This window comes from Echeneis naucrates, chromosome 19, assembly GCF_900963305.1.
Source record: "Echeneis naucrates chromosome 19, fEcheNa1.1, whole genome shotgun sequence".
Taxonomy (NCBI): domain Eukaryota; kingdom Metazoa; phylum Chordata; class Actinopteri; order Carangiformes; family Echeneidae; genus Echeneis; species Echeneis naucrates.
This window is the reverse complement of record NC_042529.1, coordinates 2,080,131-2,103,256: the sequence shown is the minus strand read 5'-3', so window position 1 is coordinate 2,103,256 and position 23,126 is coordinate 2,080,131. Positions and strand designations below refer to the sequence as shown.

Here is a 23,126-nt window from a genome sequence, read left to right as displayed (position 1 = left end):
TCGCAACCTGGCACACTCTCACGAGTGACGACTTTGCTCCTGATCGACCTGTAAATTGCTCGATTGCAACAACAGACAGTTACACATCATTCAGTCTGAGGGACGTTGAGATAAACAGCATCAGCAAGTGGAAGAAGATCGTCGACGGCTGTTTCATTATGAATTCATGCATCTCCGACTCCAGTCAAGCTTTAGCATGCTTAATATTAATTCTGGTTTAATGGGAAAGGTGATTATGCCGAGATGTTTTTATCTAACACTTCATGCATTTATCAGGTCCATCTTAGAGACTTTAAGAAAATCTTTTTTTAAATCACTGTAATAAAAAAAGGGGGGGACTTGTGACGACATGTGGAGACCAGAGTGCAGAGCAGATTCTCATCGGCTTTCACATCCTTCCTTCCTTCAGTTAGACAGCTTGAGGTTTTTAAGAAGCCTGATTTATGAACTTGTGCTCTTGTCAGCGCACAACAAAAACACTTCTGCCTCGCTGTTTTTGGTTTTGGAGATATTGGAAGAACAATATAGCTGATCCAAGACCAAGTTTTTTTTTTTTTTCTTCTTCTTCTTCTTCCAGAGGCATGGATGTCATCCCAGTTGAGTCTGTATGGGAGGAAATGGTTTTGAGATCAATGAGGAAAATTGTTGTAATTTTTGAGCGGTCAGAGAGAGAGAGGGAAAAAAAAAACCTTGCAGTTCATGTAGAAAACATGGCTGACTTTAAGCTGAAGATAGTTGTGCAAGATGTGTGTGTGTGTGTGTGTATTTGCATGAATGATGGCTGGAAACCGGATGGATGGATGGATGGCTCTTCTCAATGGTGGAAAAAAACTGTGAGCGGTTTCCACACGACATGTTCTGACAGTCCCGCCTGCTTCCTATTAATTATATTCAACAACAAAAATACAAGTTACCCAGTAGTGTATAGGCGGTCCTCTCTTTGTGACATAGCTTAGCATTTGCGTCATCTTCTACCTACAGCCCTCCCTACCTGGGCCTACCTTTCTGTGTTCGCCCTCCTCACCGACCCCCCGACTTCCCCCGCTATATCCAAAGTTTTGTACAAATGTTTTAAAGTGAATAATTCCCTTTTTATTTTATAATCGTAAATGTTATGTTTTTATAAATATTATTTATTATACAATGTATATATCTGTATGACTGAGCTAAGATTATATATTTGAAGAACAAAACTGTCTCGTGGTTTTTACTTCTTAGCCAGAAAAACACAACCTGTCTCCAAAGACACATTTATCACAGGTTAAATGATATCCTCTACATGGATGATGGATTCACAGTTCTCATTTAGAGAATTTCAGAGAGCAAGTCTGCTAATTTCTTTTTCTTGCTGTCAGCAAATTACATGCAAAGACAAAAAATAACTTTGACATATTTTATCACTTAAACACCAAATGTGTATTCGTCTGCAGCTGAAAATAGTCTCCAAATAAGCGCAGTGATTTCTCCCTCTGGACCAATGTTTTCTAAAAAAAAATAAAAATAAAAATCTCCAGATCATTATTTTGAATGCCACATCTGCATTTTTATTTAGAGACTGGCGCGTTCAATAGTTGTTTTTCTTTTCATTGGATTTTTGGCAGGAAGATTTTTTTTTTTCCTGGAAAATTTTTGCATAAACATGGAACATTATTGAACAATTGGCTGTTAATTGGAAACATAAATTAGATGTGCTAGTTTTTATTTGACAGGAAATCAAGAGGAGGTGATGAGCGAAGGCACACAAGTGCACACAACGGCCAAGCTATTAATCCACCATTTTTATTTCATTCCACTTAACAGATTTTTTTTCTCAAAAAAGGGAATAAAGAGCTCAGGCTGAAGCCACACATATTTCCCTTTGCCGCACGTTCATGAAATAATAGCATGTGATACTGAAACAACATTTCTGCCTCTTTGGTTTCCATATTCGGATTAGTGGATGACTTCCTCTGCAGCTCAACAGATGTGCTGCACGAGCTACTTGGTAAATGGCTGACGGTGTCACCGCACAGCATAAGATGCAGTGGAGGTTAACCGCAGACGTCTCAGGAGATTCATTTCATTACATCAGATTACTCATAATGACAAAGTTATGCTCTGTGGTAATTATACTTTAATTTTTATGATTACAACATGTCAAAAGTATGTGCAGACTCGATACAGGTGGAGTTCAGATTCACGGTTAAACTGAACAAATGTGAATACAGTAAAAATCATCATGAGGCCCTGCCCTGAGGTAACGTCCCTTTAAAAAGTTGCTGATTTGATAATGAATTTCAGAAACTACAGTTTCCTGTTAGTACTACAATTAATTTATTCACAAAATAAAAACAGTCAGATATAAGGCAAGTACACATGAAGGTAAGAACAATGTAAGATTTTTTTAAGTCGTGCTGGAATGATCAGATTAGAAATCTGGGCATACAAATAATGCTTTCATAAACAAACTATTATAATTAGAGTTTGGTGCACGTCTACCTGCAATGCGCCTTTCGCCCCGAGTCTTCATATATAAAATCACAATGGAGTGCTCGAGGCGTCGCAGCACTAGACTTCAGGAAAAGCAACATTCACCAGATACCACAAACACTGCTTGTTTCTCTTATTTTACATGATCACAGAGTGCTGGGGAGGAGGAGGCTGCTCGGTCGTTTGCTGCTGCAGAAGACTGCAGTGCGGTGGGAGGGGGGCGGCGGGGTGCACAGAGCTTCAGGGATGGGAAGGAAGGATGCAAAGAGCTCGCTCGCTTCCTCCTGCCAGCCTCTTTCAGGCTTCCGTTCCCCAGCAACTGAGCGAAGAGAGACAAATAAAAGTGAGAAAAGACAGGCAGAGGCAAAGGAGACATGCTGCCACAAGAGAGCACCTGTCTAGTCGACCTATTTTTAGGCACACCGTGCGCGAACTATACCATAAGTCTCCGAGGCTGCGATTAGAAAACAAAGCTCTCGCTGCAAGTCGGAAAGTTGTTCCAAGTTTCTCTTCATCACCCTGAGGGGGTATTCCACAGAGCGGGATTAGCAAGTTAGGCAAATAACTTTAAAAAGAGAAATATCCGCCAAAACTTCGTCCTTTAGTGGCCACAATCAACGCGCAAGAATGATTCTTGTTAATGATAATCAGCCGACATCGAGGCTCTCTAAAGTTACATGACTATGTGGAGAAACATCACAAGTCATGATGAACACAAAGGTCAGTTACAACCTCAAGTTTGGTAACAGCTGATCAGGAGCAGCGATGGCCTGGGGTCTTTAATAATAATTAGAATAATAAAAAGGATAACATAAATAATTCAGACACTTTGCTTTCATCTTCTGAGGATTGAGCAACACTAAACTGTTAATTGGCCACTAGCTGGTACTTGCAGTGCAGAGACATGACAGTGCTAAGTGTGTTTACAAGGAGCAGACTGATTCCTTTAAAGGAGCTATACGTAACTTTCAGTATTGCCAAATAGCTGTTTACTTACCAGTCTCGCTGTGCGTTTCAGCTATCGCTGCGTTTAGAATGCACGCGGTTATAACCCGTCCTCCGTGCAGCTGGACGCAGTGACTTGACTGACCGGGGTGGAGCTATCCGTTAGCATAATAACGTCAGTAAAAGGAAAGAAGCGACAGGAATAGACGCAAAAGAACAATGCTGCTTTCCATCACTTGCTTCTGAACTCATAGTATTTCTCGTAGACTGGTAAGTAATGCTAATGTTGCCAACGTAGCAACAACAAAATTCACCAATGGCTCCTTTAAAGCAATTTGTTGAATGAAATTTATGATTTTTAAAATGATACTTGTTAAATTATTAACCTGTAAGATAGTTGTGTTTTTTTTTTTTTTTTTATGTAACTGTGATATCTGGATGTCAACATCTCCATTACAACATAAAGACGGAGGTCGTTTTAGCTGCGACTTTTGTTCTTACTGACCAATAACATTTGAATGAGGCTCATTTTTCTCTTTTACACAACCTGTGTGACATTAAATCAGTGTACCACAACGTATTCTGGGAGCATAAAAGACAGATCATTCAGATATCCACATCAGAGTACAAAAGGTGACCGTGCGGCCCGATGCTGGCCTTACCACTGAAGGATGCCTCTTTTTCCACTGCGGCTCCATTCAGTCTAGATCGCACCAAACGTTTTAGAGTCCAATCTGCAGGGAAGAAAAGGACAAAGTGTCCATTACTGATCACAATATAAACATTCAGTGATTCAGACAAAGCTTTTATAGTGACACACATGAACCGGTTCAATCCAAGGAGTCGTGTTAGACACAAGAAAACAAATAATAGTCAAGTACTTACGCTCCTTCATCCCTCAGAAGACTCAGGAACTTGCTAACTCTGTATTCAGGATCCATCTGAAACACAAAAAATTTTGCTTCTTAGTGCGAGAACACAAACAGTAAATTAAACTTCCGTATCCAGTTTGGGACGAGCGTCGGTTTCACTTCAAATTAAAATCTGAGGCGAGGTGTTGAAACATCAGAGCACTTTGAAAAAAGTGGCAGCGCCTGGAGTTCATGCTTCAGTGTGAACAAGCGGGAGGTGGGGGAGTAAAATGAATGGCAACCTATGAAACCACTTACAGGCAGTCTGAAATTGCCCGTAGCTACTGGAATGAAGACGAGTAAAGTTAGAAGGGCTGAAATGAGAGGAAAGAAGGTGAAGAAATCTGGAGACTTACTGAATGTGTACGTGTGTAGCTGTGCGGCTGTTTGCAGCATGTCTCGGCAAACACAGGTTCATACTTCTTCAGGCTCGGGATTGGGGGGTGGGGGGGCTGCAGGGTGCAGCGCATGGCGGTATTTGTGCATACCACAGCAATTACACAGCATCCAGCCTCAACAAACAGGCCGTACACATCATCAGCATACCGCAGACACAGTCAGGAGGAGAAATTAACACCAGCCAGCAGTCAGATTTAGGTCAACTGCTACGAGTCGGCTACCTGTTTCGTCAAGTAGCGAAAAGGGAGACGACTTTTGGGATGGACTCGCCACTGCGAGCTGAAAACTGCAAACAAATTCCTGTCTGAAAAAGAAGCTGCTGTGAATCAAAGGCTCTTTGGATCAAGCAGCTCCGACAGAAAAGTTGGAACACAGTTAGGCTCAGGCCTGAGGTAAGCTCTAACTAATAAAAAAAAAAAAAAAAAAAAAAAAAAAAGCTTTTGGATCTCAAGTCAAGTACGCTTCAGAAAGAGCAATCCAACAATTTTACTACACTTCCACGGAGTGGAGAGATTTGCAAGCAACAGATTAAAAACAGAATTGATGCAGCAAAGATGGAGATGACTGACGTTAAGGCCACGTTCACTCTGCAAACAGCTCAGAGGAGCGGGGGGGGTGTTTGCGGGGGCACGTTGTTTCATATATTGGGGAGACAATAAAATCCAATCCGGGAAGTTCACTTAAAGGAGCTGATTTATGTGTTTAAGATATTATTAGACGCCAACCCACAGTGCAGTGGTTTGTAATGCAGACAGAATTTTACAACGTCGCATAAGATGCTCGACAACTAAAAAAGGCTGGTCACGTAAAAAAAACCGTAATGTTTTGCAACCAGCTCCGATCAGTGATTTGTTACACAAATTCAGCTTCGGTCTCAAGTCCAAGTTGAGCTTTGGTGAACTCTGACACAAACTGAGTGGACCGCAGTGGGAATGAAGAGCTGGATATCATTCAACAAGTTATCAGGGAGTTAGCTGCATTATTTGTTGCACGCACGCCGATTCATTTCACTGCGTCGCTCTCTGGTAAGAACAGACCTTAGACGTCGGTGCAGATTGAGTGTAAATCCACTATGATGTGAAACTGATGGACAGAGCAGAGGGGTGCGGCTGCGCTCTGATTAAAGAGGTGTGGGTTACTCATATGTTTGTTATATAATAGCAGTGATGTACTACAGGCAGCAGGATGCTGCCTGGCTGCAGCGAGCAGGACAGCAATAGATGTTGGCAAATACAAAAGGTTAAGGAACAACTGATATTCCCAGCTTTCAGGATTGTTGAAGTTAGCGCCAACTAACATCTACAGTTTATGATTATGTTTACAGCTTCACCCACGCCGTTTCCTGTCCTCCGTGCTCTACGATGGCAGTAAATTTAATATGAACACACAATTATAATTTCCAAAAACCAACAGTATCTAGTTGAGTAGTTAAAGTGTCAGAAATAGTGCTGTGATGCATTTTCTGTCTTGTAGGTTTGCCACAATCTGGCTGTGTGGGCATTCAGTTTTCGATTAGCTCTATTGTATGTGATGTGTTGTGTTGTGTTTTGTTGTGTAGTAGAACACAATATCTTTCAAGAGAAAAGGAATCACTTCCTGACATTCTGTGACCCCCCCCCAAACAAATTGCCACAATTCCCAAGAAGACTAAATCTTAGAAAACGATGAGTGAGCATCTTACAGAAGCAATCACACCGATTATCCCGGTTTGACAGGGTCAGGGCCCCGAGAAGAATTTAATTTAATTCGAGTACAGTGTGAAGTAAACCAATTCCAACAGTGACTCCTCGAAAATGCAGATGCCAAAACCACAAACCCCCGAAGGCAACTTTAAACAGTGGAGTAGACTTAATGCCTACTGTACTTATCTCTATACATTCTGTTGAAAGGAAGCCAAGAATCTGCTCGGAGTTGGTGGTCTCTGTTGTGATTTTTGTTTCCATAGTGGGACGGATTTAACGTATAATATGTCCTTGTTGGCCCGTCTGTTGGCCCATAGGATGACTGATGTAAATTGTAGGTAAATCAAAACCATGAAGTGTGTATGACTGTTCTTATGAGTAGCTTCCCTGGGATTCAGAACACATAAATGTAACTTGGAAAGCTGCACCGAACATGGTTTCATAACTATGAATGCATTGGATCACGGTTGTTTTGGAGAATGGTTTGTGAACTAGAAATGTACTGGATCCTTCTGCTCAACAAATCATCAGCGAAGCCACACAGTTTCTCATTCCAGCTAACAGATGACAGTTTTCAGTGCCTGAGAGATTGATTCTGTTGACTGTTGAGAATGCTGGCCAGATGTCGAGCAAGAGGAGGGACAGGCTGCTCGAGCTCAGACCACACCATTAGAAAAACAATAATACAGAGGCCGAGCCAATCCTGAGATGTGTGTTTTGAATAAAAAATGTGAAGCAATGAGTGAGTTACTGAAAACACAAGATCGCCACACTCTGCACAGCTTACCTGCACCAAAGGGCTACTTGACTTCATCATCTAAACCTTCTATTGCACATGGAGATTTATCTAAGAACATCATGGCCTTATTGCCATTACGTCATCATCATTAGAAGTCATAGAAAAGTAAATGCAAAAATAATTGCAACTGAGACCACAATATTTGCAAAAGAAAAAAGAACCAATATGAATTCTTTCTTCTGTGTAGACGTGTGTCTGCACCAAGTTTCACAGCTATCCATCCAAAACCTGACTCAGCGCGTTACGCAAATCGGGGGATAACCAAATTCAACCGATCCCACAAGTGCAGTGACATTTGGTCTGGAAGTCTGGAAGTCTGGAAGGTGGTAGAGAGGATTGAGAGTCGGCTAGGAAAAACCAAAATGCAACAAAGTGACTCTCTTACTCACCTGCACGGCCATTTCTATCAGCATCAGCAACTTCTTGATGCCGATCCATACGCTTCGGTCCTTCACGGCTTTTGCGATGAATGCCCGCTCCTTCTCCTGGAAACCGCCCAGCAGCTGAGCGGACAGCGAGGAGAGAACAGGAAAAGCACTTTAATCACTAAATGTGTTATTCCAAATGTGGAAGTTACACTACACTTCATAAAATATCAGCAAATAAATTTCCCGGTCTGATGAACACCGTCGTTCTGGTTACCTCCAAAGCCTCGACCAGCTGCTCCCCCCTTGAGATGTTGGGAATGTGGATGGTGGTACTGAAAGCGTCTAACATCTCCATTTCCCTGAGGACGTCCTTACGACTCGTGGTGCCAATGATCAGCAGCTTTCGACCCTGAAACAGCAGCGGACACAAGCTGACTGTAAACACAACCCTTCATTTTCCTCGAGCGCCCGTGTCAGCTGGAATGTGTCCCATAACAGTTGTGTTATTTATTGTCCCATGGACTAACAACTACCTGGCGTCATTGACTTCTTATTGTTGCAGCGGTTCAACAACTATGAAATGACTTATATAATATTACAATGCAAACAAGAATCTTGTTTCCCTGATCATAACTCTGGACTATGGAGGTTCTGGCTCACTTTGTGATTTATCGATTTGATTCTGAACAGAGAAGGAAGAACAGAGGGGATAGACGGGTAGACATAACGACTCCAATCATGGCTGCAAATTAGAACTAATAAAACCTGACGTTGCCATTTCAACATAGTCAATATGAATTTTGCTTTTAGGGAGTTCACATTAAACAGAACAGAACACAAGAACTTGGGAAATCAGAGAACTACGCTTAAAACCTCCAAGAAGCCGGGGGATGATGTAGCCACATAAAAAGGTCAAAAGAAACAAAAAAAAAAAAAAAACAAAAACAACAAAACACTGTGTGGCAATGATTGGACCTTCATTTGTAACTTTTTAACCTTTAAAGCTTCGGAGGAATGTAAACTTGGCTTTACAGGTGAAAACAGAGCTGCAAAGTCACATGTCCACAAGCCAACGAGTCAAATTTAATCAGGATTTGTTGAGACATTTCCACACTGTCTTAATGTTTCCCATCATGATTCATCACACATTTATATAGGATGAAGGTGTTGTCTGTAGTTTTATGGATAAGCTTTTGTGGATTCTCTGCGTTTATTAAAGTGAGTCGGATCACAAGAAAAGAAGGGAAGAGAGGCAAAGAGGACGAATGAGGAGGCAACGGCAGAAGACAACAGGACAGAAGACAAACATGAGCAGGGAGGAAACAAGAGAAGCAAAAGAATTCTAGCTCCGCTAAGCCGATGAGCTGGACCAGGAGAAGACGACGAAGGAAGAGAGGCAGAGGAGTGGAGAGTAGACTGGGGGATTATGGCTGCTGGCTGCCCCCCCATGGCGTGGGGGGTTGTGATGCTGCATGCAGATGAGGTGCCACACAGGCGGTGGTGCTGCCAGGTCCTGGCTCTCTCACAGAGCCCATTCTCCTCCGTGTCCCCCTGGCCTCCCCTGGCCCCAGGCACCCCGCTGGGCCCAGCGCTTTACAACCCCAGAGGAGCACTGCAGCCAGGCATTCAACACCAGGCCCCGCGCCACTTCTCATGCACATGCAGCCATATAGCGGGCTATACTCTCATTCACAAACCCATCAACAACAGACACACACACACACAAACTACAACCAAAGGAACTATGAGAAATGGGTCTCTACCACCACCATTCACTCTGAGCACAACGGGCCTGGACCAAAACAGTGGCTAATAACCATACACTCACACACAGGCGCGCACACATGCCAGCCGCGCAAAGACCTCCAGCAATTCCTCACAGGAGTCTGGGCAGGCATCTGGAAGATCTGCTGCCCTCTCTCTGCAACCTCAGGACAAGCAATGCCACAGTGAGCATGCCACAAATAAATTATTACCTTCGGAGGAGGCTTCTTCAGCAGCACCAGCAGAGCTTGTAAGACCAGGTTGGAGAAACGAGGACCGACCGGGACGTAGTCTGACAACACAGATAACTTTCTTTTGGTTAGTTTGCATTCCCTATTGATAAGAAAAAAAACTTTATTAAGATGCCCCGTAGCGCTGAGGCTCTGGGTTAAATCTGGGGGTCTTACCCAATAACCTTTCTATGTCATCCACAACCACACAGCTCAGCTGTGATTTGTAGGCATCTTCGAATATCTACCACAAGGGGAAAAAACACAAACACATAGGTCAGGTCTGGATCAAAACTGTTGATTTTACACAACAGTCAAAAGGCAATAAAAATAATAATAATAATTTTCTTTTTATGATTAGGGTAAAATCCCTGTTTCAAAATGTGTCTAAATGTTTTCCATCTAGAAATTTCTTCCATATTTCTTGAGTCACTTTGAGCTCTTAGGTCCAAGTTCAATTTAATTTCCACATGTGTCATATTAAAGTAGTCAGGCAATAAATCCCGAAAATGGAGATTATTCGGAACGGCATCCACAGGATGACAAACACCAGCGTGGCTCAAACCACCTTGCATCTGCACATTTTCCACCAGTTACATATCTTCAATAAGCCCTGAACTTTTCTACACCTGGAAATGAATCATTTCTCTGCGGTTTTAGAGTTCGGGAGAACCAAAACTGTCGACTGTGCTACCTTTTTGATGGCTTGGCATTTGGCAATCTCAGAGTGTCCGATCATCTTGTCAGGGGAGCAGATCTTGATAAAGGGGAACTGGGAGTCTTCAGAAATCTTAGCTGCCAGTGCTGTTTTGCCGCTGTTAGGTGGGCCTGACGGTGGAAGATGAAGAATCAGAAATCAGTTGTTTGGAATCACGCCAAATTGTCAAATAGAGCCCATGTGCTTCAGATGTGCTGCATTAGTTTTCCTTACAGAGTTTATTTTGTGTTTCAGTGTTGTGTATCAACAGAGTGTTCGTCCCTGGGTGCGCTCTTTACCTTCCAGGAGCACAGAGACAAGCGGTGTGCGGTCACTGTTCTTTGTTTGCTGTACAAGCAGCTCGCCATCCTCCAACACCGCCGACACTGCGTCGCCCCACCGGATGATACCATTCATGATGTAGCTGGCGTAGTCCTCCTGGTTGGTGCCGAACGCCTGAGAGGAGAGGAACAGCTCAATTACCACAACTTTAACACACTGCTTAGTTTGTTGCATTCTTGTATCATTTGCATGCATCTTGGAATTAGCATGAAGCGGGCATAAAATAGAAATTTATTCATTCTTTATATTATAGTTTATATTGTCTTTCATCTAAAAGAACAAGCTCCTGAGATCTGACACTGATCCCCTACAATCGACCTGTGTTCATTACTTTTTGAAGGTTGGACATAAACATTTAACGTTGAACTTCAGATATTTTTCTACAAGAAAAGAATGTGACTTTTAACTTCATTTATAATGTTCTATATTCTGCTGTATGTGTTTTAAATATTAATTGAAAGGACAAGAGAGCGATGTGGAGCAGCTTACAGGTTTGATGTCGTTGTTCAGCGAGGCCATGAAGTCAAGTCTGCCGACCTGCAGCTTCTCCGCCGTCTCAGTGTTGACTTCCACTGTGTTGCTGGCCTGCAAAACATTCATAAATGCAGTATTCCTAAACACACATGAAATTTAGCACAGCAAACTGCAAATAACAGATAACTTTCATAAGTGGATGAACTCCATGCCCCTTCCAGTGAAATCCATTATATGAGGTATTGCACATTTAGATTGTGCAATGTGTCAGGAGACAATGTGCTCCCTCAGAGCAGAAAGGTCACACAGAGAGGAGAGGGAGGCAGGAATAAGTGCTCAGAGGAGTGAAGAGGAACGTCACAGCCATGAGACATGTGTAAGGCCCTTGTCCATTATTTATCATCACCCTACAATATCTGCAGCTCTGTGTGTGTGTTTGTGGGGCAGTCAGAGCACTTAACAGATGAGAGCTCCACCTTATCTACGTGTCCTGCTGAGCTTTGTAGATTTGAGCCCATGCACCTGATAAAACACTTAAAGTGAGCTCAAAGCGCGTTCTGTGCCTGGTCCTCGTTCACCAGGGTGACTGGTTAAACTGGCACAGTCATATATACGAAACCCAGCAGGTGTGTGTGGCCCAAAGCTTACAGCAAGAAACACAAGTCACCGATCCTTTGTCAAAAACACATTCAGCATTTTATAAGAATATGAAAGATTATTAGAAGATGATTTTAAATATCAATTACTTCGCTATTTTATTTTGGATTATCTCTTAAAACAGGTGCACTTTGGCACCAGTGAAAATTCATCAAAAATTGCTTCCGCATCCTAAAATGTGAGGTGTTGCTGCAGCTTCTCTCTACTTGAATGACTCAAAAGGAAACATCTTTGGGTTTTATACTGTTGGAAGGCTAAAAGACACCAATGAGCCGGAGATTGAATGGATGTGGGTTAGAGGTGGGCTCATTAATAAATACAGCATATCAGGAGTTCTGACCTTAATGTGTCTGTTCATAGCAGTGGACTGCGCAGCCCTGACCAGGCCCTCCAGTTCGGCGCCGCTGTAGTTCTTGGTCTCCACAGCCAGCTCCTTGATGTCCACGTCGCTGGAGATCAGATTATACTGACGCATCTTTGCTGTGTGGATGTGGAGGATCTGAATGCGACCCTTCTCATCCGGTAAACCTGGCAGAAGACAGGGAATATAAAACATTAACAACATTAGTAAATTCTATGAGTCCAGCTCAAATTAATTGCTGGACTTGTATGATAAATTAGTGCTTCACTAGTCAAACAGAAAATGCCCCAGTGAGAAGCTTCTGAAGTGGCAGCACTGATTAATCCTATTTTATCTATGAAAGACAGAGAAGGTAATTCATATATTTCTTTCTGATTGTGTGGAAAGGTTTTAGTTACAATTACAATTAGCAGTAACAATGACTTCTCACCAATCTCCATCTTGACCTCCAGTCTTCCCGGCCTCAGCAAGGCCTCATCTATCAGGTCTGGCCTGTTGGTCATACCTGAGGGAGGGACAGATGGACAGATAGTGGAAAGGATGGAAAGCAGAGGGGAGGGGAGAAAAAAAAAAAAGATGAATGTGTGAGATGAGATAGACTGCAGATGTTCATCGGTGTTGTGCGTGGGCAGACTCTGCACCTATGACCAGGATGTTGTTGAGCTGCTCCACTCCATCGATCTTAGACAGCAGCTGGTTGACCACGGTGTCGTGCACGCCCGTGCTGCCCGCCATGCTGCCACGCTGCTTACATATTGCATCAATCTCATCAAATATGATGATGTGAAGGCCGCTGTTGGCGCCAAGCTGTTGAGTGAGGAAAAAAAAAGGACAGACGTTATACTCTATATATACTGCTGGGTCACACCCCAAATCTTACATAAGGACAGAAAAGTTTGATGATGCATTATACTAACTTTTACTTATACTGACCAATATATTGAAGTTGTTTTGGATAAAAGACATCACAGCCACTGTTTATGTAGGGAATTCAGTGTGACACATCAAATCAAAATAATGTAATCTGTTTTTTGTTTTTCTTTAATGGGGGGGTGGTTACTCAGTTGTCTTTTTTAAATCTGAAAATTGGAAAGACGCTGCCAATGTTTTCCTTTCAGACTGAAAATATGGTTTTTGGGCCATCAATGGAGAGACAGATGGAAAAAGTGGGAGAGCAGCAGGGTGGGGGGTTATCGCTCCATCTACAGACCTGTCACTCTCAGACGTAGCATTTAAAGCAGGTGTGGAGCTGTCCTTATTACACACTGGACAGAGCGTGTGTGTCTGTGTCTCTGTGCGTAGGGAGGTCTAATAGGAGGTCAAAGACAACCCAGCCCCTCATTAAGTGGTGAGGAGTGAGCCTCGACGTCGACGTCGTGTCTCACCACACAAACAGCCCCCCCCACCGCCACATACACTCAGAAACACACAAGAACTTTATGTATTACAGCTATGCCTGGCTAAAGGGCAGATCTCTCCACTCCTGGAGAAATTAGTTGGGGTTTTTTTGGTTTTTTTTTTGTATCCGTAGATGAAATGCTTATCTTTTTGTGGGGATGATGGGAGAGCAGCAATCTCTGACAGCAGACTAAGTACAGCTTTATCTCACGTGAGGATGATAAATTCAGCTGGAAGATGCAGCTGGAAGTTGTAATAAAGCAGGCTCATTTGTCAACACCAGGGTTGCGCTTTGGTATTTTGACGAATCAGAATTACCCAGGATAAACACTGATGTGCGTGGAAATGTACGCTGTGACTCTTCCTGCCCTCACCCTCTTCTGTTCATCCTCCGCATCTGCAAACAGCTTCCTGATGTTGGCCTCAGACTCCCCGACGTATTTATTGAGGATCTCGGGGCCATTGACGATCTTTGGCTCCCGGGCCTTGAGCATCTTGCCAATCTGCCTTGCCATAAGGGTTTTGCCGCAGCCTGGCGGTCCGTACAGCAGGATTCCCTTCACGTGCTTACAGCCTGGAGACAGACAGACAACCAGGGAGAGAGGAATCTATGTGAAGTATCTTTCTGAGGCAGAGCCCAGAAGATTACGAGTTTAGCCAATTCAAAAAAGTTAATTACATAAATTTTACATAATTACATAATTAGTTGCATCATTTTTTGGAGGGATTGAGGTCTGCACTCAGTAAAAAGAGTTTACTCATGATGATAAATATAATCTGTCTTCAAATCAAAAAGTTACCAATTCACTGTCTGTTAATGTGTTCATCTTGGTGTGACGTTAAGCAGTTTGATGACTTCAACAGTTCACGGCTGAGAGATATACAGATCTTGTAATTCAAGCAAACCTTTGTTGTTTGCCACGATAACAAGTTTCTGCAACACCCAGGAGGACGGTCGGGTCCAGCTCTAACAGCTCCAACCACAGGTGCTTCTGATTTCCTCAGTTTGATTCCTTTTCCATGAAGCTCCAGTGTGGAGGCTGTGAGTTCTACCAAGTTTACAGTACAGGCCTTTTGCACCTGCTTAATGACATTTAGCCCAGACTAATTGAGAGGCCTCAGATAACCATCTGAGCTGCCATTTGGGCCTGCTGAAGGAAAAGCATGCGGGCTGACAGGTGGGGGTCGGTGGCGAGGGTGGGGGTGATGTGTTTGTGTTGGGGTTTGGGAGAGAAAAGCACTGAAGCTTCTGTCTGTCTGTTTCACCTCTGTGAAAGCAAAGGGCAGACAAGGTGAAACTTCCGAACTTTTAGTCAAACCTGCACACACACATGAAAATGATGTGTGCACACAGACACACACACACACAAAGCTGCTCTCTGTCAGCACCTGTGCTCCCTGCTCCCCACGCCTGCCAATTACAGCTTTACCTTTAGCTGGATTCTCTATCAGGGCATGCCATCTCATTACAGCTGCCAGCTGGCCACAGCCAAAGGCCAACTCCTGCACACAACCGCCCAGCTAAAGGTCAGCTCACACACTGCTGGACGCCGCCACAGGCCATGAGCACCATGGGTACAGAGCCTCTATGTATGCAACATTAAAGTTATGTGTTTAGCTGCCAAGCTCAGATGTTTTTACAACAGGTTTTCACAAGACCTCTGGATCTAGGAGCGAGGATTAGGACTGATGCGATTGTGTGCACACGTGCATAAGTATGAGCCTGATGGCTTTCATTAGATTGAACCGCTTTTCTTTGAAAAGTGAATCATCATTGTAATCTGACAGCTGTCAAATATCTATTAATGAGTGTGCGCAGAGATCACCAGGAGGGGATGATGGAGGCTTTAGTCACAGTCAAGACACCACAGAGGAACGCTGCCTGGACTGTTAATACAGAGCCTGCTCTGCTGATTCAGGCCGTGATTTCTTTCTCAAAGGCGTTATTAAAGTTTTGTTTGTCATCATGCTGTTTTAACCATTAGAGCACAAGCTGAACACAAAGCAAAAACTGTAATTATTTTTGACACTAATCTGTTCAAGAGACAACAGTCATTCCTAGGTGAAAGGAAAAAAAAAAAAAAAAAGTTGCTTTCTGCTTTTCTCAGCTGTTACAGTTTAGCATGCTGGGGAAATATCTTAATATGATTTATTTAACCCCCCCCCCCAAAAAAAAAAAAAAAGAAATTAAAAAGACTTTTTATTTTTTTTGTTTGGTTAATATGTTTCAAGGACAGAGGTAACAACCTGGTGAAAGGCTAAATACCTCAGCCTTGAAAATGAATGATTGCTGCAGACTGGATGTCACATTTTCTCACTTACTTAATAAATGGGAGTTATGGTTCTTATCGAATGTGCCTAAGCAGGATTTTCAGCGAAGTTTAGGATGAAAACGTGAAAATGTAAGTGTCTTTGTCACACATTCAGTGACGGTGAAAAGACACTGCCAATGTGATGGTGAGAAAGACAGAGAGAAAGGGGAGAGTTGGGGGTGGGGTACTCACCCATCTGCTCGACAATGTCTGGAGGGAAGACTCGGGAGGCGAAGGCTCTACGGAAGATGTCAGAAAACTCCTTGTCAAGGCCGCCAATACCCATTTTCTCAAAATTCCAGTCTGGGCTGATGATGGACTGGCGAGACTCTCGGGTCTTGGATTTCCCTGGGGGGATGGGGTGGGAGACAGGGAGACACAAATCAGTTCTAGCACTTGGAAGCTGTAATCCAAAGATCTCTAAAGGTCACATATTTAAGACTCTTCTTTGTTCTATTTAAAGTATTCATAGCTATAGTTGAGCAACCACTTTATCCAACATGATGCTTTAAATTAAGTCAATCTCAATCAAGTAAAAAACAAAATTTGTAATGTTTATAAGGCATAAGCTGCGACTTACCACAGCAAAACAGTTGAGTTCAAAATGTTAAGATTCTACAATAACTGATTCATACATTTTATGTCTAATCCTGTTGCATTGTAGGTGGCCACTTTACAGCTGGACTTCCAATTGATAGAAAAAGCAAGCTGAGAAAAGTGTGTGAAGTTTGCCCCCTTGTGGATTTACAGTGAACCCACTCAGATGGCATCTACAGTCAAACACTCGACCTGTCAGGTTTGCAGTATTTTTTAGGAGCTCACAATTATCAGTTTCAGCAGCTGTAATTACCATTTTCACAAAAAGAGTGCTCAACAGCTACAGTCTGTCCAGATGTTGTCTTTTTCCTTCCACTTTGCTGTAAAAGCCACGTGTGACACTCACCTATCAGAGTCAAGGATGAGCTCTCTGCTTTTTCAAAGATCACCTGACTGTTTCCCAGCAACAAACCAATCTCAATCTGAAGAAAGACAAACAAAAGAGATGATGATCGGTTTGGGTCAAGGTTCAATGAGCTGTAATGTTTACTCTGTGACAAGGCTTATTGTCAGTTTGTGTTTATTCATACATATGTAAGAAAGGTATATAACATAGCACCACGTAACACTTCAACTACCCAGAGAAGCTTTAAATAAACCGTGTTCATTAAAATTAACAACTTCCATCTATGAAAGTCACCCAGGAGGTGTGTGAACATCCCAGGACACCGACAGATTATCTTCCAGGTACCTTTTGTTTCTTGCCAGCAGCATGTTCTCCCCTCAGGATGCTGGGGTCCATGGCCTCGATATCTTTTATCACCAAGCCGAAGAGCTTATCACAGCAGCTAAACACCAGCTAGAAGTTAAACCAGGAGTTAGGACAAGAGATTTTAATATCTCCATAAAACCGATCATGGATTAAGAACCATGCGGAAGCCTTAAATCAAAGGCATCACCTTAGAATGAACCCAAAGTTTTTAATTCTGCTAAATTCAATGTTAAATTGAACACAGGCACTTTGTACCTGCTGGCCAACACTGAAGGCCTGGCTGTTGAAGTGCTGGATGAATTCGCTGGCCATCTTGTCCGAATCGTAGGGGTTGCTGTCCACGTTCTTCTTCTGCAGGAAGTCTATCTCCGCTGTCATGCTGCTTATACACTGCTTGGACTTGTCAAAGTTGTAGTTTGTTACTATAGGTGGAGGAGAGATAGCAGGATATAAGGTTTTAAAGTTTAAGACAACAGCACTTCTCAGTGACATCGATCATAAAACAAACAAGTTGCAACGTTACTTTATTTTCCCTTTGTAAAACTAAATAATTGCTCTTCTTGAAGCTTTGTGCCAACAGTCAGAGTCTGTTCCTTCTCTCAGAGTTGGTCAGAAACTTTATCCCTTTCCTCATCTCTGCGAGCAACACCTTCCTCATACACTTCAGTCATTTGACTTGTTAATTTAAAAGTACTGACTGTGACAGCTTTGATATGAATAAGGACTACAGTAGTTTTAATCATCCTCATTCTCACTCTAGCTCATTTTCTTTACCATAAAACTATCAACCATAGCAGCTGTAAACTCGACACACAGCTCTGCTGCAGATCTAATCTATCAGTCTCATTTTTGCCCATCGACTGGTTACCAAATCCGTACGTGTTGTTTCCAAGTTTTAATGAAACAGCTCCTTCATCCTTTGATGTGAGGAATAAAACCTTCACCACTGAGGCACTGAGTTCAATATGGTCTGCACCATTTATTTGTATGGGACTATTCAAATCATCTGCATGTCTTCAAACAGCTCATCATTGAAATCAGTAGTATTTTACTTTCCCATGTTGCCAGGTACCAACAACACTGCTGCATGAATGATATCATTGTTATCCAGTGACACTGCCTAAGCTCCCATTATTCATAACTATTCATCCTATACATTTTTATTTTTTTTTATGAAAGGTTTCAATAGACTGACAGGAGAGCAAGATCGTCAGCCTTTGATCAAATTCTAAAAAGAGTACATAGCATTTCTTTTTCAGAGCAATGTTGGGAATGATTAAGGTATCATGAGATTATATTTTCATTCCTCCTTTTCACTCCTGATATGCAGACAGTATCATAATAGAGCCCCATCATTTTGGGCATCACTGTGGCCTGAGGGAGCTGGGCGAATTTTTTTTTTTTTAATCAAAGAAAAGGCCTTTTAGTTCTCTGGATGGTGGCCAGCTTCTGACACAGCTGTGCAGTGACACCCTCCCCACCATATTGTTCAACTGACGGGTAAATCGTACTCCCTCTACCTCTCCTGACACCTAAACAATAGTTAAAGCCCCTAAACCCATGTATAATTAGTAATCTGCAGGATGTGACTATCAGAGGTCTCCACAGTTTGATGTTTTTCTGGCAGAGACAAAGACTGCAGGCTTTACAGTCTGTCTTATATAAGTTGAATGAATCCTTCAAAAGTCCGGAGGCTGAGTTTGATGTCAGGGGCTCTTATGTTTCTACCGTGGCGAAGTGTCTTTGACTCAAAAGGAACTCTGTGATAAGATAGACACACTGTCAAGCACTGCTAATCAATAGATGACAAATTAATGGCAGTCGTCACCAACAGTTGAAAAGAGGAGGTTTGTGCAGCCTGTGGAGGCATGTGGGGCGCTGCTGTTTAGCTTTTCATCTCTAGTCACCAAATTTCATTTTATTTACAGATGAATAGTAACACTTGGAGTTTTCACAACATTGCCATCCAGTCCAGCTGTTAGTCCATCTCCTAAACTTTCATACTCTGATACTGAGCAAAGAAAGGCTAGCCGAGCGGGAAAGTATTATGTGGGTGCAAAAGGCCTCGGCAGCAGTGTCCCTGGTTTGATCCCTGACTGACCGGACTGTTATATCCCGTCCCTGAATATATCCAAAGTGAGAGCACTTGAACATGACACTTACCTTCAACCTCTTGTCCAATTGAAAGGCCTGCCCATTTTCTCTATAGAGAAACAGAGACACTGATTCAACTCCATGTCTCATCCTTTCTTTTGCATTAGGAAACATTTTGGAGGGAAAAAACAAGAATAAAGAGGAATATTTGACCCTTAATAAGGAAATGAAATTCTCCAGAAGATCAACACTATCAGACAAAAAGACATCTACGCTTCAAATAAACATCACTATGCGTTTCACAGAGACATCAGTGTAAAACTCCTCTGCAACTTGGTCTTATTTCATCTGAGTTGATGGCTGCTGGGTCAACAATGAGTTGATCAGTGAATCTGTGCGACTTAATGAAGGTGAAATAAGACCGTCTGGAGGAGGTTACAGTAGTACCTGTGTGCTGCTGCAGCTGCCAAGTTTAGAAACGGAGGAAGAGCAGGCAGAGACAGGCGAGGTGAAAGAGGAAAAAAGCAGTAACAGACAGATTGAGACAAATAAAGAAATCCATGCAAAGAACCCAAAAACAACAATGAAGGAAGCTCACAAGTTTTGGGAAAATCAGCCCACATCAAGATTAAAAACAACACAATAATGTTTACTGCCTTCCAAACCAAAAAAAACAAAAAACAAAAACTGTGACAAAACCTTTTAGTTGAATGTATTAATATGACAGAACATTAGCTGAACTTAAAGTCCCTCCCCCACCCTGCCCTTACCTGAGGCAGACTGAAGGCGATGGTCCCGGAGTTAACACTTGGATGCGTCTTCAAGGTGAACACATACTTGTGTGTTAGATTGCGCACGATCACGTGACTGACGCTTAAGATGAATAATGAATGAAGAATGAATGTCAGCAAAAATGCACAGAACAGATTCAGACACAAACATCCCGTCTGGGAAAAACCACACTCACTGCTCAAACTGTGGCTCCTTCTCCTTGACAACGGCGCAGTTGGTCAACGACAGTTCGTCTGTCGGGCATCGCCCTGCTTGCATCATCTGAAAAGAGAGCACAGAGGAAAATGGAAACTCAGGAAGGAATATCCACAGTCAGTGTAGGAGTCGCTGATAAATATCCCCATTCATTTCTCAAATTACAAAAAGTAAATTCTCAATTTCACAAATCTATACATGATCATTATCATGAGTGAGAAGCTGGAGCCAGAGAATATTTTAGCAAAACGAACTGCAACGATCCATTACCCCAATATTTGCAATATAATTTTCTGTCAGTCGGCAAATAAAGCAACTAACTGCTGCAGTGCTAATTTGATTTATGTTTGAAGTCCTAAATGAATCGTGCAGGTTCTTTGGAGTCCTCGAAACACTTTTTAGTTTCAATGAACCTGTAGTTAAGATCAGTGCAGCACATGACCTGCTTGTGCCGCAGCTGAAAAACTATAAAAGCATGGACAGCTGTGGATAATAATTCACAATGTTTACAGTCCATATAGATGTGGCACGGATTCTAAAGCCTCTTTAGACCTTCAGTGATACTTTCCACCAGCAAAACTTTCCTTAACATCTTTAAATCTTACTCTGCATTTAAGTCATGGGTGTTTGTATTTCAGTCTATTTCAGTTTCCACCATCCGCAAGAATCATCTATCTTTAATTCACTGTGAAAAATGTCAGTGTCTAGCATCGTGGTTTCTCCATCTTGGTCCTCTCTGAGCTGGATCACCAGCTGCCCTGAGCTTTATTATGACTCTGTCTATACTGTAAATTCTGTCTGCCCTCTGTTGCTGAGGTTTCCTCCATCTCTTTCCATTGAAGTGTGTGAGTGCTGCAATGCTGTATAGATTGTACAGCATCCTATGGCTAAGGTGTGTTGTTATGCTGGGCTTTTTTAATAAAGCTGTTCTTCTGATCACCATTACACTGCTGTGCAGCCAAACAACTTTCAAACCATCATAGCTTCAGTTTTAAAGGCTGAAACATCATTAATATTTAAAAGGAAGCTGCAGCTCTTCTGCCTCTGCTCTGGACTGACAGGTCTCCATGCTACATTTCCAAAGACTGAGCTGCTGAGCAGACAGCAGCAAGTCATCATGTTACTGTTGCAATATCACAGACCGACAGTCTGAGCTACTGTCTGAGTGAGTCTGAATCCGGAACAACCTTCTGATGTGCTATGATGAAATGTCAGCAAACGGTTCAGTGAAGCTGGAGTCTATTTAACCTAAACAAACAAAAGAGACAACCCTACGATATTTACATACAATGATTCATCCTAAAAGCTTCTCCTGAATTCACTTTCAGTTACAAATAAACTGGAAAATATATGTAGAACTGAAAACTTAAAAAAAAAAAAAAAAATCAGTATTAAACCAGTTTAATTAATAAGGGCAATCATCCAATTACACTTCTTCAGTGTCAACCTACTAACTAATCAAAGATTAGTGACAACCTTGATTTGTTGCCATGAATTTAAAGACCAAGAGCTCAGTAAATCCAAAGCCTTTCCTATAGAACAGAGATTATTTAAAGGGCATTCCTTGCATTGTTCTGATGAAATCGCCTCAAATGTAAAGTGGAAATGAGGTGCAGAAAGTTCCCAGTATTTAAAAGACCTCATGATCAGGCAACTCAGTAAAGTTCTGCAGAGAGAAGTTTAGCTTTTTAGTTGTGAAACGGAAATGTAGGGCCAGATTAACACAACAGGCCACCAATTTATTGAGCATTAAAACATATATGTTGACGATATCTAGAAGGTAAGTAGTGAAAATTATAAGTCTGTTAAGATTTCCCAGTTTTATGAACTTCCTCTGATATCAAACTCTCCAAATCATAATCCCTTTGGGACTTCAATTTAGGGCATTCAGGCTTAAAAAAACAAACAAACAAAAAAAAAAAAAACACACAAAAAGAAATTAGCATGTAATGAGTCATAGATTTAATAATGATGATGGTGATGATTTGATTTCAGAGCCAAAAACAAGAAACAGAAAATGCCCATCAGTAGTGAACTACTTTGATTAAGACTGGTTGTACGTATTTATTTTTTCTGTCTGGTGTTTACATTCCACAAACACAACACAGAGACTCTGTTTACACTAAGGCTCTTTAAAAATGGCCATAAAAGCCGTCAACATCAGTTCAACCCAGTTTTTCTGGCTTTTGTTCCCTCTTCTTAAACTTTTATAAAGAAACTAACTTCCTTGACAGCCTGTCGTTGTCTTCGCCTGAAGAAAGTGTCTCAGCTTTATTTTATTTTTCTACGCGTCAATACAGCTGTTAAACCGCCACACTTTAGCTGCCCTGCAGCTCTTTAAACGCTTTAATTTGCTGCCAGGACAGAGAAAGCTTGTTTGTTTGTCTGAAACGATCGTAAGACTTGTCTTCCGGGACTGACAGGGAAGTTTTTCAATGACAAGTAATTCATGCCAGACAAGCTAGTGCCGCGCTGGCTTTACTTCACAGCTAATATACGGCTAGTTTCACGTTAGCTTTAGCATTTAGCCGCTGCCCGTTAGCCGTGGAGGTGTCTTTAAATCTTAATATTCGCCCCAAGGTTTACTCACCCGGGAAGACATCGCTGTGTTTTCTGTCGGTTTTTATTTTTTTAATATATGTATATATCTATTTGAAGCCTCGGTTCAAGTGAAAGTCAGCATTCAGGACAGGACAACTACCGCCGCTTCTTCTTCGTTGGTGTTTATCGGCGGTTGACGAGCAAGACATCGGGCGCATTACCGCCGCGCATTGATACGTAAGGAGAACTACATCTGGCATTGGCAATAAACAGTTAAAAATCACCAATTAAACAAGTAAAACAAATTAAAACTAAATGGTTAATAATATTTTTCAGTATTGTTGACATTTGAATCCTCATCTCTATTTTTAATATCCCCCTCAAATA

General features: G+C 42.1%; 1 protein-coding gene across 3 annotated transcripts; it reads right to left on the bottom strand.

Annotated features, from left to right (window-relative positions):
* Positions 1-353: 353 nt before the first annotated feature.
* Positions 354-22,921, bottom strand: LOC115060190 (vesicle-fusing ATPase-like). Of its 3 annotated transcripts, none has more exons than XM_029528046.1 (22): positions 22,789-22,921; positions 20,179-20,264; positions 19,982-20,084; positions 19,281-19,320; positions 17,373-17,539; positions 17,097-17,204; positions 16,752-16,827; positions 16,001-16,156; positions 13,871-14,070; positions 12,740-12,905; positions 12,529-12,603; positions 12,078-12,265; positions 11,096-11,191; positions 10,564-10,720; positions 10,262-10,395; positions 9,745-9,811; positions 9,550-9,629; positions 7,848-7,982; positions 7,595-7,708; positions 4,300-4,355; positions 4,077-4,148; positions 354-603 (listed from the first exon to the last, which is right to left on the bottom strand). In XM_029528046.1, exons 1-21 carry the CDS (start codon positions 22,798-22,800, stop codon positions 4,118-4,120), a joined length of 2,247 nt encoding a protein of 748 aa, XP_029383906.1. In that variant the 5' UTR covers positions 22,801-22,921; the 3' UTR covers positions 354-603; positions 4,077-4,117. The 3 variants fall into 3 exon arrangements, with proteins under 3 accessions (XP_029383906.1, XP_029383905.1, XP_029383907.1); XM_029528045.1 differs by lacking the exon at positions 354-603 and adding an exon at positions 1,626-2,788; XM_029528047.1 differs by lacking the exons at positions 354-603; positions 4,077-4,148 and having other exon boundaries at positions 4,296-4,355; positions 19,982-20,078.
* Between the last annotated feature and the right edge of the window lie 205 nt (positions 22,922-23,126).